The sequence below is a fragment of the Hyaena hyaena genome, unplaced genomic scaffold (assembly GCF_003009895.1).
Source record: "Hyaena hyaena isolate Hyena2069 unplaced genomic scaffold, ASM300989v1 scaffold_25, whole genome shotgun sequence".
Classification (NCBI taxonomy): Eukaryota; Metazoa; Chordata; class Mammalia; order Carnivora; family Hyaenidae; genus Hyaena; species Hyaena hyaena.
Window position 1 is genome coordinate 1578123 of NW_024080657.1, and position 16705 is coordinate 1594827.

General features: G+C 52.0%; 2 protein-coding genes across 4 annotated transcripts; one reads left to right on the forward strand and one right to left on the reverse strand.

Moving 5' to 3' along the window:
- Window positions 1–4576: 4576 nt before the first annotated feature.
- Window positions 4577–14828, reverse strand: LOC120228596 (BLCAP apoptosis inducing factor). The gene is made up of 2 exons (XM_039227115.1): window positions 14746–14828; window positions 4577–6522 (listed from the first exon to the last, which is right to left on the reverse strand). Exon 2 carries the CDS (start codon window positions 6344–6346, stop codon window positions 6083–6085), a length of 264 nt encoding a protein of 87 aa, XP_039083046.1. The 5' UTR covers window positions 6347–6522; window positions 14746–14828; the 3' UTR covers window positions 4577–6082.
- Window positions 8331–10766, forward strand: NNAT (neuronatin). 3 transcript variants are annotated; one of them, XM_039227118.1, is made up of 3 exons: window positions 8331–8510; window positions 9435–9510; window positions 9739–10766. In XM_039227118.1, exons 1-3 carry the CDS (start codon window positions 8439–8441, stop codon window positions 9966–9968), a joined length of 378 nt encoding a protein of 125 aa, XP_039083049.1. In that variant the 5' UTR covers window positions 8331–8438; the 3' UTR covers window positions 9969–10766. The 3 variants fall into 3 exon arrangements, with proteins under 3 accessions (XP_039083049.1, XP_039083047.1, XP_039083048.1); XM_039227116.1 differs by having other exon boundaries at window positions 9435–9515; window positions 9739–9914; XM_039227117.1 differs by lacking the exon at window positions 9435–9510 and having other exon boundaries at window positions 8332–8510; window positions 9739–9914.
- Window positions 14829–16705: the final 1877 nt, after the last annotated feature.

Genomic DNA, 16705 nt, shown 5'->3' on the forward strand with positions numbered 1-16705 from the left:
CTGTACAATGACCTCCCTAGCCACTAGGGCATCTGAGGGTGATGCTAGAGCTGGAAAGGAACTCTCAATTATCTAGTCCACATGTCTCATTTTACAAATGGGAAATTGAGGCCCAGTGAAGGGAGGAGACTCAGACACCTGTTGCCAGAGGCAGGAGCCTTCTACAAGGTTCTTCCCACATATCTGAGAAATGGTGGTCTCTGTGATATCTATGTGTGAAATATTAGTCTGGAGGGTGGAAAATATTGTCACTTCAGAGTTGCTGAATAGAGGCTGGGAGGCAAACTGAATTCTCTTACATGTAGGAAGGACTGGGTCACCTAAGTCCTTAGAAGGCTAGAAATTGATTAGAGCCATTGCTCCATCCATCCCCCCTGCCAGCCAATCAGCAGGTTCTCTGCCAGGCCTGGTCAGGCCTGTGCCTGGTCACAGGACAAAGACCAAGCCCCCACCCTCAAGGGTTGTATGTGGCTTTGAAGGCCAGGCTAAGGAGCTGGGAGCACAGGCAACAGGGAGCCACTGATGGGCTTCGTCTGTCTTCCTCCCCCAGAGACCTTCCCAAGTGTGCCTTGACTCTCAAATTCTGCACCCAAAAAGATTTGGAGTTTATTCTTTAACGCAAGAAATCCTTTCATTAAACAACTTGCTTGTTGTAACACACTTTCTTTTACCCAGTATCTCTAAGAAGTAACCAGGGTACTGAAATAACAAGGGTAAAGTTCACTAATGTTTCACAGATGGCAGCTCTGGAGATGTTAAAGACTTCCAGTCTGCCCCTTCCTTGGCATACACATGGGGAAACAGAGGCCTGGAGAAGAGTGAGCACTGGAGACCAAAGTCATGTGGGAAATGGAGGTAGGTGGGGATCAGGCCCCCTAGAGGGCTGCAGTCACCAGTGTGGGTCAGGGAATTGGCTGAGGGTTTAGCTTTGAAAGAAGTGGTGAGCCAGCGAAGTGCAGGCTCTCCACAAGCTGCCCCAGAAAAGAGGTGAGAGGCCAGATAACGGCACTGCGATTATCTGCCTCTCTGACTGTCTCGGTGCCTCCTCCTTGCCGAGCCGAGCTCTTCAAGGAGGGCAGAGCCTTGTTCTGCATCAGCTTCTCTGAGCTTGGCATGGGGGGCCTGGCAAGTGCTCCCTACATGAACGAATGAGCTGGAGAGTTGGGTGATCAGATCACTTCCCTAAGAGGCCTCAGCCCAATAATAATTGGTGGTGGGGGGAGGGGCACAGAAGAGAGCAAATAACATTTGTGGAAGACTATGTTTTGAGCCAGGCTATGGTAGATGTTATGACCTCCGTTTCACAGGTGAGGAAACTGAGGGTCAGGAAGGTGTGGTCACAAAGGCAGGGGCATAGGGCCTGGGGTTCCCTGAAGCCTCATCTCTCAAGGTTTGCTCCAAGCTCCCACCCACTGTTAATCCCAATACCCCAAAGAGAGACCAAGTGCTTCTGTATGTAGCCTTCAGCTGTTGCTTGGCCAGGTTCCTCCCTTCCCCGAGTAAGCACACTTCGTAATCAGTTTTTTTCAAGATACTGACTTCTCTCTCTGAAGCCTGTCAGACCAGCTCTCCCCCTTCCGGAGTATGGGAAGACACCAGGGAGGCAGGGTGCTGGGCTGGGGCTGGACAAGCCCGTCTGAGTCAGGACCATCTTCCACCACTTGCTGAGGAGAGCACCCCTAAGTTCTTCCCTTTTTTCAGAGTGGTGACCCTTTCACCCATTATGGGGTGGGTAGGGCATGAGGGGGTGAGCTTTGTGCTGGATGCTGGGAGACTGGACACTGGGGACAGCCCTTCTCTGGTCTCCTCCCTCCCCGGCTTCCTCCTGCCTTCACCTCTCCACCCACCATCACTCCTTAGATCCACTTCTGCCCGGTCCCAACAGCTGGCCAGAGCAATGGCCTTCTCAACAGCCCTGCAGCTCTCGCCGCTCCAAGGCTGTCCTGTTCCCGGCTGAAAGAATCCTCACTTTGAAAATGCTGTTCTGACGGGGTTACCCCCTATTTCCTGTCAGATCCCTGTCTGTGATGGTTCTAGTCAGCTGGAGACTGAAGAGTTCTCAGGACTGAGTTTTGGGGTCTGTCACCAGCATGTCAGCCTTAGACCCCTCAGAACCTTTCCAGTACAGTCCTCTAAGCTTTGAACAGCCTCACCTCTCGACCCAAAAGCCTCTGGGGCTGATTCTAGGACAGCCAGATACTGGTGACCCTTCCTTTTACTTTCAGCCCCATTTCTTTATCTGTAAGAACAGAGATGCTTGATGAAATGCTGAGAAATAACATCTCATTTATTATTTCACTGCTCAAACATTTATATTTGTTCTCCGGTCCCAGCCTGACCATCAAGCCTCCCTGGTCTGCATCAGATCCGTTTGTCTCCCGTTACAGCATCTGCCACAACCCATAGTTTTCTACATATTGGTGGGATGATCTGCCCAATGTCATGCTCTTTCCCATTAGCCTGGATGACTCCCAGATGGCAGGGAGTTTCCACCTTGTCCACTGTGTGGCCCCCAGGCCTAGTCCTACAAGGATTCTGAAAGTACCCACTGACTGGATAACAATGCAGGCCCCCTTGAGGGGTGGGAGGAACCCAGTCACTACTAAGAGGATCTGCCAAGCACCAGCACTAGTCCTAGCACTCACAGAGGGCTGAGTAAAGTGCTCTAGGCAAGTGATCTCCAGGAGGAGGGAAGAAGTCCAGGAAGGCTTCCTGACAGAGGCATATCTGGGCTTATATGGTACACTGACTAAAGCATAAAGCATATGCAGGCTTTCCCACAAGGACACTGTCACCTTCTCAGAGCTCGGTCACCTTCCTCAAGTGCATCCAGGAGGACCCTAAGATCCTAGGAAAAAGGATCCTCAGTATTTAGGGCCGGGTTGCAGTTTGCTCCAAAGACTGCATTTTATCTATAAGGAAACTGACCCCCAGAGCAGGGTGCAGACCAGTTCTGAAAGAAGCCCAGACCAATGCCTCACAGGGTCTCATGGTTACCACGTATGTGAGCAACCAGTTCACACTAGAAGCCATTGCAACAGAGGGACTGCAGAGCACGGTTTTCTAAGGCCCGGTGCCCCTGCTCTTTTCCAGAAGAGGTAACCACTTTTCACCTTCCTGAAAGGTGTTTCAGGAAGAGGAGGCAGAGTGCTGCCTCGCCAAGGTGGAAGGCAGCACTGCTGGGCAGACAGAGTGCTGATTTTGGCAGTCACCTTGGGAGGGAGCAGTGGGCTGCGGGCTCCCTGCTGGAAAGGGCCACAAATCTTTCAGAGGGAGGCCTGTTTGTAACTCTTAGACAGGCTTGACCTACGACAGAAAGCTGTTTTCTGAGGGAGAGCAAAATAAACAATAATCTTGGCTTCATTTATCATCCAGGTGCCTCCACAGGAGAGTGGGGCCACAAATGCCTTTTTTGTTTGCTTGTTTTGTTTTGTTTTTGGAATTTGCAATTGTCTATTTTCTTATGTCCTCCTCACTAGGCTGGAATCCCGTGCTCCTGGAGTGTCAGGCCTGGGTCTCGCCCCTGAAATCCCCAGCAAGCCTAGTACAGGGGGTCTGTTTGCTGAGCAAACCATCCTTTGCACATGTAGGACTCTTCACCTTGTCAAGACTTGGCTGAACCATGAAATATATCCAGAAACTCAAAAGAGAAGAATTCAGAGATAAAAGCACAAAAGGATCAGATAGAAAATACGCAGCAGATATAATCAATCAGAGTTCAGTTCTTTGAAAATACCTTTAAAAAGGCCAAAGCTTTGGCCAGTTTTGGTCAAGAATAGAGGAAGCACTGATATGCATCGCTAGGAATGAGAAAGGGGACAAACTGACAGTGGGGAAATTTAAAAGGGCAGGAGAAAACTACACAAAACTTTACAGCAATAAATTAAAAGTCTAGCTAAAACATGTGACCTTCTATGAAATCACCAAAGCCCTTTCACAACTATTATTTCAACAGCACTGTGCTTTGGACAGGCAGTGCTCCAGTAATGTTTTCTAGAAGGAAAAGACTTTGAGAGGTGGACACCCGGCACAGGTCCCCGACAAGCTACTTGTTCTGTCTCAAAGGTCACAGTCACAGGAGCATGTGCCCGTCGACAGGGACCCGCAACACTCTCGCACTTCCAGCCATCACCTTGAGCCCCCTGGTTGGAGGCCAGCCTTATTTATTTTTCCACTTGAAATGCCATGAGGGGTTTCACTTTATTTTTACTTCAAAAGCAGCACCATAAAAATCCTTGATGATTAGAGCTCCAGCTGTCCTAAGTTGTTTGTCAAGGGATCGGTTACTCAAATCTCCTATGGAGGGAAACAGTTTCAGGCGAGAAGCCATGGGAGCTGAGAAACACAAATGTCTCATCTCTAAAAACTTTCAGACTCCCTCCTGTTCACCGCCTGGCCTGCCCCCTGCCCCCCTCCCCCAACCCCACCATCTGCTCTCCAGAGAGCAGATCAAATTTTCGGGCTAAGGTACTCTGGCGCCAAGGACCCAGCCCCTCCATGCTACCCTCTGTCCCCCACCAACTTAGAAATCCAACACCACGACCCAAATGGACTGCAGCCACATAAAACCACAAAGTAAAGTTTATAAAGCTTTATTAAACATTTCAAACAGCTGTGCAATGAACACACCAGAAATAAAAGCTCCAGAATAGCAGTCCAAATGTTCCACAAGTGTGGCCACACGGTCCCATTCCCTAGATGGACTGCCTCCAGTTCTGTCCTCTGCCTGGCCCACCGCCCTCCCCACTCAGGCAAGAGAAAGATGGATGATTTAGACTGGACGGACACCCATGTCAGTCCCCGGTGGGCAGGGGCCAGGACAAAGTCTCGTTTGCCAACACTTGTTACTGAAGCGCAGAAAAAGCAAAAAGCAAGTGACAAGTCACAAAGTCTTCCTGTGTATTCTTCGTAACGTACAGTCTATATGCGCAGGACTGAAGGAGCTCCTGGCACGAGGACGATGGCCACCGCTCCCCTCTGTCTTGTCTGAACCACGTTGGAGTCCAGTGTGCTGGTGACCCTGCAATCTCCATGCTAAATAAAAACTGTAGCGGCACCTACTATAGCTAGCTATTGCTAAACCTCAAAATCAGAACACGTTCGATAAAGCTTCTTTAAAAGGAATATACACATGTATTTATACACGTACACACACATACACACACACTCACGGCACACCAAAATATATTCAAACACCTATCAAGGGAATCATGGCTGTTATGAAAACACACACAAGTACTCTTCCACTCACTCAGCTGGGGACTGCTAGATCTACGTGGACACACTGCACCTCAATCCTGCAGAGCATGCACGGGAGACACAATGAGGCCCCCCTCCCTGGGACAGCTGAGAAAGGCAGGAAGAAGGGCAAAGAAAGTGAGGCTGGGCTGATAAGCATGAGCCCAGACACCCAGGTGAAAGAGCAACAAGTATCTGTCACTTCTTTCTTAAAAATGAAGTGGAGAAAATACTGGAGGTCTGTGGACAACAAACAGCCAAGACACGTTTCTGTCCAGCCTGCTGACCGGGGCGAGGGGGATGAAAAAGCGAGGCTCTCGGGCGTCAGCAATCTCTTTAAATTCGAGATAAGTGCAAAAACAAGCCCTGTCTTGGACAGGTGCTCCCCCAAAAAGGAAAAGGGCAGAAGAGAACTAAAGGGAAACCAGGAGAGGGACTGAGGAGTTGGTAACATTCTGGGAAGGGAAGAGACCCTGATGAGGAGGGCCCACAGAGGTGATGAGACTGGCATTTTATCTGCCCAGGTCATGCTGGGACGGTTGAGTAGGATGGGTACAGCCTTGGGGAGCCATCCTGCCAGCCTTGGGGAGCAGAGGGAGGAACTGAGATGGGGACAGAACACACACAATCACAAGACCACCCACGACTATAGGACTCTACAATAAAAGCACCGGTCAGTGCCATTATTCACATTATAAGGATAAAACATCACAGGCCGAAAAAGGCGCCGTCAGGAATGTGGCACCCGCAGGGCTGCGGGATTTGAAACTCCAATGCTTTATGACCTATGTCAATGCCTCCCCTCCCATCTTCTGCTTCCTTGGAAAGCTAACCGGGCAGGCTGTTAGGTGCCCACAACGCCGGGGTCGTGCGCCGATTCCGGAAGCGGGGAATCAGAGCAGTGGTACAGGAAACAGTTTCCCCAGCAGCTATAGCAGATGAGGAACAGGGCTGCCAGGAATACCAAGGCACAAATCGTGCAAGGCTTCCGCTCCAGGAGGAAGCTGAGCAGGTAGAAGCCCATGAACATGGAGTGGCTAAACCACAGGGCGGGGTTGAGGGGCTTGGGGATGAGGAGGACGGGCAGCAGCCACTGGAGGCAATACATGATCTCTGCCGGGCAGGGCCTTCACCAAGGCCACCGGGCACCGCTGCAGGAACCGACCCAATGGGAGCCAGCGGGCGCAGGCAGCTGCCCTCCGCTTTCTTCAACCCTCACTCTCCAGGAGCTGAGCCGCTGTGCTCTCTGGCTGTCAGCCTGGGATCACCAAGGCAGCAGGGATCCTGAAGAGAAAAGTCAACACAACAGACAGACAAAAAACAGACAGACAGACAGACAAAAAAAAAAAAAAAAAAAACAGGAACAGAATGTATACTTATTTGGGAAAATGGATCATGGTCAACAACAGCAAATGTGAACGCCCTTTCCTCCCTGCCCACCCATGGAAGTCTCCTCCTGTCCACATCACAGGTGCAGGCGGCCTCCTGGGGTGTCTCCCCTAGGCGTGTCCAGCTCGGCCGGAGGGCTCTTCGGGCAGGTCCCGCACAGTGCACTGGCTTTGCCTGGGCCCTGCCCAGCAGAGATCATGTATCGCCTCCTGGGGCTGCAGCCCGTCCTCAAGGGGCCCAGACCTCACAATACCGCCCTGTGGTTGCCACCGATGGCCATGGGCTCACTGCTGTGCCCTTAAGTAATAAGAATTGGATTCTGTATCTAGTATCTATCACAGCAGGTGCTCAGGGGAGAACTAGAGCAGCGTACTGCCGGCTGGAGTTCGCAGGCAATGGATCTTCGCGTGCTCCGTGATGCCGCAGTGACGGGCACTACCAAATATTTTGTCTTAAGATGGCAGCCCAGGATCATTTTGTCCAAAGCAGCCAACTTCTTCGAAAGTCAACATACAAAAAAAAATAATAATAATAAAAAATAAATAAATAAATCACCATACTACTTCATCCAAACCGACCTCGCTTGGATCACTTACACTTTTCCATCTGCTGCTGGCACTGTATAGAACCTGACCTCTGTGAGCTTTTAATCAAAATTAATTTTCTATCCACGTAGGGGGCAAATGCCAGTCGGCCCCTGCGCTAGGCGGCTTGCTGGAGAGGCGCTCTCGAGCGGCGGGCCACCAGTGCATTGGGGTTGAGCTCCCAGACCGCGTTCAGGTGTTCCCGCTGTGCCTGGAAATGGAGCTGTGGCAGCCACAACCCTCTGGTGGCAGTAGCAAAATCCCTTTCCAGGCTCCAGCCGCCCAGCGCAACGGGTACAAAGAAGCTCGCTGGCTGTGTTAAGACCTAGCAGGGCCTGGGGGGAGGGGAGCAGGAGACGGAGGCTGAAAAGACCTGTCCAGCAGAAAACTATCCCAGAGCACTTTCCGACCACGTCTCCGAAAGCTCATCCCATTCCTTCCATGCACACAAAAGCACCAATCCCTCCCGCATCCTTCCTACAAGGTAGTTACCCGGTGACTACCAATTTTGCGCCTAGAGCTCAATGCCCTGGCTCACTTCCCTACAACAGTCACCGTGGTAGTAACCGTAAGAAGCGGGACTCGAGGAATCAGGGAAAGGTTACGCGCTCAGGGACTCTCGTGAAGCCGAGGGTGCAGGCTTACAGCACACCAAATATTAGAATAAGAGTACTAACCAGGCGCCTGTGAAGCCAAGGCTCCAGGAAAGGGCACCTTTTATTTGCTCTGTGGGGCAGATGATCCCTTGCTAAGTTGGGTTTTCCTGGCTTTTCATTCGTGCCCAAGGTGGGTTCTGGTGCGTCACGGGACACGGGTTAAATTTGCAGGCCACAGGTCGGAGAGGGGGAGGTCCACACCAAAGATGTATACCCCCTACCCTAACCCTTTGCGCTTCTCAAGAGTTGCAGTTCCCCTCCATTTTACACTAAAATTCAAAAGCGGGCACAGCGGAATCTTCTGGAAAGGGGCTAAGATGGAACTCAGGAGGCGGGGGTCGATGTGGAAAGAGCAGATGGATTATTTTTTCCTCTCTTGGCGAATGAGGAGCGCCCCCGGCCACCCCTCCTCATGGACACCCCCAAGCGCGCATGCGCACTCGCATGGCGGGCGGATACTTAAGGCGCGGCCACCGCGGCTGCGGCAGTGCGCGCAACAGCGGACTCCGAGACCAGCGGACCTCGGCGAACCGCGCTTGCTCTCAACCACTCATCCACCGCTCTTGGAACCATGGCGGCAGTGGCGGCAGCCTCAGCTGAGCTGCTCATAATCGGCTGGTACATTTTCCGCGTGCTGCTGCAGGTAAGTGTGCCTGGGTTCCGGGTGGGAGAAGAGTCCCGACACGCGCTCCCTTCACCGGCAAGCCCACGTCGCAATTGCCGCCTCCTGGACCCGTCCTACCCTTGTTGCCGCGATCCCTGCCTGCCCGAGTGCCGCGATTGGCACCGCATGCCCCCGCCCGTTCCCTGCGCCCTCCTCCTTGCGCAGACCCTTCCCAGGGCGCCCGCGCCCGGCCGGGAACAAAGAGTTGGGGCGCGGCGGGCGCCAGCCGCTGACGATCGCCGAGGCTCTTAGCGACCAACGCGGTAAGAAAAACCCGCTACACTCAGACTCGACCCCAGGAGGGAGGCGGGGCACTTCTGTTTTGCGAAGAGACTTTATCCTCGCATAGCAAAATTTTCCGTCTTAAAAATTGCGCATTGCGGGGAAACTGTCTTTAAAAAATAAATATAGCGCTTGCGAAGGTGGGACGAAAAATAAGTTGGAAAAAGGCACTTCTCAGAGGAAAAAAGCACTTCATAAAAAAACCCACAACGAATTAGAGAAAAGTAATTCGCGGGAAAAATGAATTAGAGAAAATGCGCATTGCAGGAAAAATAAATCCGGTAAAAGCACTTGGCAGAAAAAAAATGCATTAGATAAAAAGCGCATTGCAGGAAAAAATTAGACAAAGGAGCTAACAGAAAAAATGAATCAGATAAAAGCGCTTTGAAGAAAACAATCAGAGAGGTTCTTTGCAGGAGAAATGAAAGAGAAAAGAAGCGCTTCCAAAGGACAATTCACTTTATTTAAAAAAGAAATCATAGCGACAAAGTGCTTTGCAAAAATTAATAAATCAGAAGAAAGCACTTTGCCCATAAAGTCGTTTACCCAAAAGCACCCCTTGCAGGAAGAATTCCCTGCTAAAGGAATCCTTTGCCAAAGGAATCGCATATTTCCTTTAAGGTGTTCCTGGAATGCTGCATTTACTGGGTAGGATTCGCTTTTCGAAATCCTCCAGGGACACAGCCCATTGCGAGAAGTGAGGTATACCTAAGTTGTGGGTCCAATCAGCTTGCTGCCATGCAGCCTTCAGCACAGTTGGAAAAGCTCCAGCTGCCCTGACTCGTGGACAAGCTGCGCCCGCGCCTGCCTCTCGAAGTCCGACAGGCAGGCGGGGCAGGGGGTGGGGCGGGGGCGGGCACGGCAGCGCTGCAGACTCGCTGCGGGTACCTGCCTCTAAGGGCAGGTCCTGGGTCTCTCGCCGCAGGTGTTCAGGTACTCCCTGCAGAAGCTGGCGTACACGGTGTCGAGGACCGGGCGGCAGGTGTTGGGAGAGCGCCGGCAGCGAGCCCCCAACTGAGGCCCCAGCCCCCAGCCCTGGGCGGCCGTGTCACCGGGTGCTCCTGTGCTTCTCGGCCAGCATGGGAGCCAGCGCCGCGCAGGAATGGGGGGTCCCCTGTGCTCTCTCGCCAGAGGAGCATTTGCCAAGGTCAGTGAGGGGCCGGTAGGCCCCCGGAGAAGCAGCACCGACAATGACGACAATACCAGATCCCTTCCAAACCCCTTTGCGCCCCTCCGACTGCTGGGCGGGGTAGAGGGAGGAGGGGGGGTGGGGGGAGCAGACCCCCGAGATCTGGGCACAGGCAATGCATTCTGATCTGGACCAAGTCGGGACAGCGCCAACCCAGCCCCGTGGCCATGGCCATGCCAGCAGGCCCCACCACAAGAGATCCAGACAACCACACCAGCCAGCAGAATGGACATTCCAACATCACCAGCGGAAGCCCTGAATCTCGATGCAACAGACAAGGCACCAACTGCGTGCCTGTGTGGCGGGACTGGAGGGCAAGAGTGAGGGAGGAGGGTTAAGGAAGAGTGGGGCCCTTTCACTGTCCCTTGCCTACAACACGTGGATTCCAGCCTTGCTGTCTTTGCTCCCTCGATTCCCCTTCCCCCTCTCCCCCACTGCCTTCTAAGCCCACCCCAAAGAAATGTGTCACTCAATTTGGACTTACTCAACCAGTAAATGAATCCCATCTTTACTAAAAGACCTTCTCCAAGCCCCTAGCCCCTCACTGATCTTGCTTTCCCTGGTCTCACGCAGTTGTGGTCAATATTGTGGTAATCGCTAATTGTACTGATTGTATTAAGTGTGCATTAGTTGTGTCTCCCCAGCTAGATTGTAAGCTCCTGGAGGACAGGGACCACCTCTACAAAAAATAAAAAACCAGTACCTCCCCCATCTCGCACAGTGTCCTAGGACCCTGCGGGGTGGTGGAGGTGCACCAAAAAGTTGTCTCTTGTGACTCCTTTGCAGCTTCGAAACATACTCCTAAGACTGGGCTGACGCACCCGCTGTGGAAGGGGCACACTGCCTGGGAGAGGGAGGGAGTGGGAGGCAACAAAATGAGAATAAGCTGGGACCCTCACACACTCAGTTCCAATTTAACTTAACACTGCTTTGAGAAAAAGGACCACCTCCCCCACTCCAAAGAGAAGAGTCTACATGTTTACTTGTGGTCTCGGGATAAGGGACCATCTCCCCAGAGGGGTGGGTGCCTGCACTGTCATGGAATGAGGGGCCTTGGTAGGTAATCCGTGGGAAAGATGGGATGAGGCAAAAGGTGGGAGTAGCCCTCAAGATGGGGTGCTAAGATCATCCAGGAGCCCCAAGGAAATGAGCACTGGGCAGGGTGGGCACTGGCTTAATGAGCACTGGGATAAGCGGTATGGCGTGGTGCCACCCCTGACCAGCGTATCCCTCTGGGCCCTACAACCTCTACCAGGGCCACGGCAAGGGCATTCTGCCCTTCCTCGCTACTACCCAGGGTCTCCTCCCTCTTCCCCAGAAGCCTCTCTCCAGCGCTCTCCATGGGTGGCTTCTTCACTTCTGCTGGCATTAGCCTCCATATTTTTAGGGGTGCTTACCAGGTCCCTGGCCCTGGGCTCTCCCCTGCCATGTCAGGGTGGGTGGGCTGGCTGGCTCCTGACTTCTTTCTCCCCTCTTTCACTCCTGAGTGACTCAGGACTCCTTTCACATGGTCAGCTGACTGCCTCACCAAATAGCCCTGCCGCCTGTTCAGCCTTGTCTCTGGCTTAATGTGTCCCTGTCATTACACACCTGTTCCTGGGTCAACACCAAGAGAGGATCTGGAGGGCTATAAATCTCTCTCTCTGCCACTTCCCAAATCCCTTAGTCACAGTTGTCACAAACACTTCTGGAGCACAAAGCACCTAGCCTACCCTGAGCCAGATAATGTTTCCCCTCTTCTGAGCAACCCCTTGTTTCTAAACCCACTGCAAGCACCTCTGAGGCACCTATAACTTGAGTACAGCATCAGAGAATTATGTGGGTAGAGGGGGCAGACCTCAGTTCTGGTACTGGGCTCTGTCACCAGTCAGCCCAGGGAACTTGGCCAGGTTACCTCCTACCCCTCAACTTCAGTTCCCCTCTGTAAAAGAGCTGCTAAGATCCCAGTGAACTCCAGGATACTAGAAATATTCTGTCACCAAAGTGGCAATCAGGACTCATCAGGACTGGGATAGGGATGTGTAATGAGACTCCATCTTCCTTAGGCTGGGTGGCTCCCAGCTCATACTATAGCCTGAAGGTGAGGCAGGTCTCCTCTTGCCCCAGGGTGACTCATCAGCAGGCAATGCCCACAACTCCCTTCTGAAGCTGTACCTTGGCAGGCCTCGCCTGGGAGTTTCTGTGGCTTTCGACACTAAATCCACAGAACCATGAACATTTCAACATGTGTTCTCAAGGCTGCCTCCCCCTAGAGTCTTCAAGGGGTGTGCCCACAGCCCCATAGTCCCAGATACTCCAACCTCAGCCCGGTTAGAAGGCAGCCAGGTTCATGTAGACAGGCAGGCAAGGGTCTGCTGCTCTGGACACAGCATTCTCCCCTTAGCCTCCCAGGCCCCCTTTAAAAGGCAGGAGGCTGCTGGCAGCCCTGGGGCTTTCTAGATAACCTTGGCAAAGCCGATCTGTGGGGCTTTTCCATCCATTCATCAGTGTGGCACGGTGAGATGACAGACCTCCAGGCAAGGACTGTTCTGGGGGCCTGCATCCACATGGGTGGGCTTGAGTGTGCAGTGTCTACTCTTCCACGTTCACCCCTCATCCCCAAACCCTCATGTTCTGGCAGCAAACACAACCCACTGGAGAATACAGAGGGAATGCGTTCACTTCCTATTCCTGTGCGGTGCCTAGAAGTCTGGTCCAAACACACCTTGTTTATAAAAATTTTTCCAGAAGCAATACCATTAAAACATTTTATTCTGATAGAGAGCAATGGTAGAAGTTGGAAATCACTAGTTGTATTGTAAGGCACTTAGTCCGCAGGCCTCCCTTCTTCCTAAACTCTCTACCACCACAAGGCTCTGCCCCTGTTAAGACCAAGGATACAGCAGATGAGTTGAGAGGGGACTGGGATGGCTTTGCAGGACACCAACGGGCAAGATTCTTGGCACGAATACCCCAAGAAGATGTTGATGTCTTAGTCTAGCACTTAGGTTAAGCTCCGGGGGGTTTAGGTACATAACTTTCAGACGTGTGGGGTGCTATGTGACGTGGTATCTCGATCTGTGGAGTATCTGGATTTGGGCTGAGGGGCGGGGGGCTTCCCCAGCTTCAGTTGCAGGACAGCAGAAGCTTATTACCCCTGGGTGGGGTGAGGGAGCAGGTCTGCCATGAGCCATTTGCTCGATATCTATTTTCAAACTGTATCTGTTCAGGAGCCAGCATCCCAAAGTGGGATTCTGAATTTGCGGTTAGTCTTACCCCCAGAGATTTACATGTGCACGAACGTGCAACCGACACACACAACGTTACTCTAATAACACTCTCTTTTCCCCTGGTGACCCGTGCCTTCCTGTATATGCCCCAGAGACATGTCGCCATCTTCCCTGAGAATGATCCAGCCCCCCTCCCACAGGGCCCATACCCCAGCAGGATCCAGATTACTGAGCGTTCCCAGAACAGGAAGTCAAAGAGGCAGGCAGCACATGATCCTCGGTACATAGCACACAGTGACAGGCTTGAGATGGAATGCATATAGGTTTCAAAGATAAGAAAACAACAACAAAAAAAAGACAGCCAAACCCAGACTTCGAGAGTCCTCTTTGAAACAACAGTATTACAGATAAAAGGTTAAACTGTTTTTGGCAGCAATTCTAACAAGACCAATCTCAGATATGGAATTGATCTGGTCACTGAAAACTGACCAGGGCTCTGAATCCTTTAACAGATTTGCTTGACATTAATCAGTCTCTCTGATTTGAAACAAACACATAAGCAAGATCTAACACTTGGCAATAGCAGTTAAGCTGGAACTTTTTTTTTTGGTCCTGGCTTTGGCGTTGCCGTCCAGAAGGCGGAGGGGATGGTTGGACCATGTCAGGCAGGGCAAACAGAAGCTGTTCCCAACACACCAGTTCCCTGAAAGTGATAAAACACGATCCGAACCTATAAACAGAAAGAGCATTTCCTCCCCGGGACAGACCCCAGTCTGTCCCAACATTTAGCGTTGAAAAGGAGCACGGAGGCCTAGAAGGAATTTACACAAGGTCTGGAAGGGGGAAGGAAAAAGCAACTGTTCCCCATCCCCCATTCTTCTTTCTAGGCCATTGGTGTGCCAGGCATTCCGTTCCTTCGGCTGCCCTTGAGGGCCACTCCCCATATATACTGGAGAAAAGGGAACGGGTGTCCAGACTTGATGAAAAGTTACGAGGGAGTGAGAAGCACCCGTGACTCAAAGCAGAGCGTCAACCTATCACCTCAGACACCAAAGCAGGTGCCCGTACGTGTGGGGAAGACCCCTCTCCCCCTATCCCCCACGCCCCTTCTGATTTAAAAAATGCGACTCAAGTGGCAGGAACCGAGTGGTAGGACTCTAGGACTCTCAGAACCCGGGACCCCTGCCATGGGCCCCGGGCCGAAGAGGTGGTAGTCGCGCCCCTCAGCCCCGCGCTCCCCGGCTCTGTCTGTCCCTTCCTGGGAACAGACAGGCAAGCGCTGACCTTGGAGGCCAGAACGAGACCCAGGAGTCCGGTGACCCGCCCTCCGGCCGGGAAGGGCCCCCCAAGGCCCAGGCTGCGGCCACACAGGACAATCACGTGACACCGGACAGGGGTGGCCCCCAGGGTGCGCGGAAGAAAAACCCCAGAAAGGGACCGGGCGACGCCTAAGGTGACCCCGAAGGGACAACATGGCGGCACTGCCGCACTGAGGGCCTCTTATCCCGTCCCCAGGAGGCCGACGCCACCGTACCTGCAAGCCCTGCCATGGCGCCGCCGCCACTGTCGCCTTCGCTGCCGCAGCCTGCCTCCACCTCGGCTCGCCACCGACGCCGCAGGAAGCCGGGGAGACGCCCCCTTCGTCTTCTAGTGGAGCAGGCCGAGGACCCCTCCTGGGATTGGGCTGCCCCTAGTATACGCCTGATCACACGATCCAAATTGGGGACGTCTTAGTCTGATACCTCCTCAAATGTCTGTTTCATATGAGTCTTTGAAAACTTTCTATTATCTTTAGGGAATTCTGAGGGCTCTTAAGTCTTCGAGCCCGAAGAATTTTTAATCAGGCGTATCTTGGGCAGACCCGAATTATGGTCTCATGGACCCCTCATGCATATGCAGCAGATTGTGATCCTTACTCTTTGAAAGCGAAGGGGATGTACCTTAGCCTCCGTGGGTGAACTCTCGATTCCAGTGCCCGGTGTGGATCATTCGTGTCATCCGGGAAAACCTTCCCGTGGCTCAAAGTCCGCCGTCACCCTGGCCCTTTCACCAAGCGGCCAAAGTTCAGGAGCGGAAAAATCAGGTTCAGAATTTAGGACCAAACGTGGGTCAGGACCTGACTCCTCCCTTTTCACTGTATCTCGGGCAACTTGCCTACACTGACCCTCAGCTTCCCTAGGTCTGATGAAATGCCTACTTCATAGGGTTGTTATGGGGATTGAATGAGTCACTTATCAGCTAATTAAACGCATTCCTTGGGCGCTTATTGTATTAAATGCATTGCTAAAAGCAAGAGAGTGGAGTGGAGGGTGGCATAGATACTACTCCAATCTTAAGGCCCTGTCATTCTAGTGGGGGGGAAGTGTAGGGCGGGGGTGTGGAGGAGGAAAGAGAGTCATCAAATAACCACTCTGTGTCAATAATATATATATATATGTATATATGTATAGTTATATATATAATATATATTACAGTTATGCAGCATGGGATGTGCCAAGGGGGAAAGTAAGGAGAGTTATGAAAAATGAATGGGGTCCTAACATAGGGTGAGGGGCAAGGGTGGATTGTACTTGCGAAGCTGACATTTAGAGTGAGAAACCAAGGACAATTAGGAGTTGTGCAGGGCAAGAGTGAGAGGGGAAATGTACTAGGCAGAAAGAACCGCTTGTCCCAGATGGGATGGGAAGGAGCAGGCAGGGGGGTGAGGGATAAGCAAGGAGTAGTGCAGGTAATGGTACCAAATGAATTTGGATTTTATCCTGAGAGTAACGAGGAGCCATTTCCATTAGGGAAATGATAAAACATTTGGATTTCTGAAAGGCTACCCTGCCTGCGTGGCTTGGAAGGCACTTGGGAACAGGTGTGTGTATGGAGGGGTGGGGGTGGGGGGGACTAGTTAGAAGGCTGTTGCAGCTTTGTAGCTGCAAAGTAACAATGACTCAGGGTGGTGGTTTGGGGAGGTAGAGAAGTAAAGGATGAAAGATTGGATGTGGATGTGTGCTAAGGCAATGGCAAGAATATCTAGACTTTTGCCTTGAGTAGGAAGGAGTCAAGAGCCCTTCACTAAGGTAGGGAAACCTGAAGAAAGATCAAATTGAGGGAGAGGATACAGAGTTTGACTTTGAGAAGGCAAATTTGAAATGCCTGGGCAACGTCTAGGTGGAGAGAATCAATAGGCATTTTTATATGAGATGAGCTCAGAAGAGAGGTCTGGGCTGGAGATGCATATTTGGGTAATGCTGGCACACAGGTGATGGATGAGATCATGATGCTGGATGAGATCCAAGGGAGAGAAGATAGATTAAAAAAAAAAAAAAAGGAGGAGGAGGAGGAGCCAAGAAAGGAGGCTGAGAAGCAGTGACCAGACAGGTAGAAGGAAGACCAGGTGAATATGGAATCCCAAAGAGAAGGTTTCAAGGAGAAAGTGCTCACTGGGGCTGACTGCTGTAGAGACAGAAATGGCACCATTGGATTTGGTTAAAAGGAGGGCTAAT

Bases quoted from the DNA above. Each gene is read 5' to 3' on its own strand.
- LOC120228596 (XM_039227115.1), bottom strand. From the start codon at position 6,346: ATGTATTGCCTCCAGTGGCTGCTGCCCGTCCTCCTCATCCCCAAGCCC.
- NNAT (XM_039227118.1), top strand. From the start codon at position 8,439: ATGGCGGCAGTGGCGGCAGCCTCAGCTGAGCTGCTCATAATCGGCTGG. The intron at 8,511-9,434 runs GTAAGTGTGCCT...ATTTCCTTTAAG, and splicing joins TTTTCCGCGTGCTGCTGCAG to GTGTTCCTGGAATGCTGCAT. The intron at 9,511-9,738 runs GTGAGGTATACC...CTCTCGCCGCAG, and splicing joins GACACAGCCCATTGCGAGAA to GTGTTCAGGTACTCCCTGCA.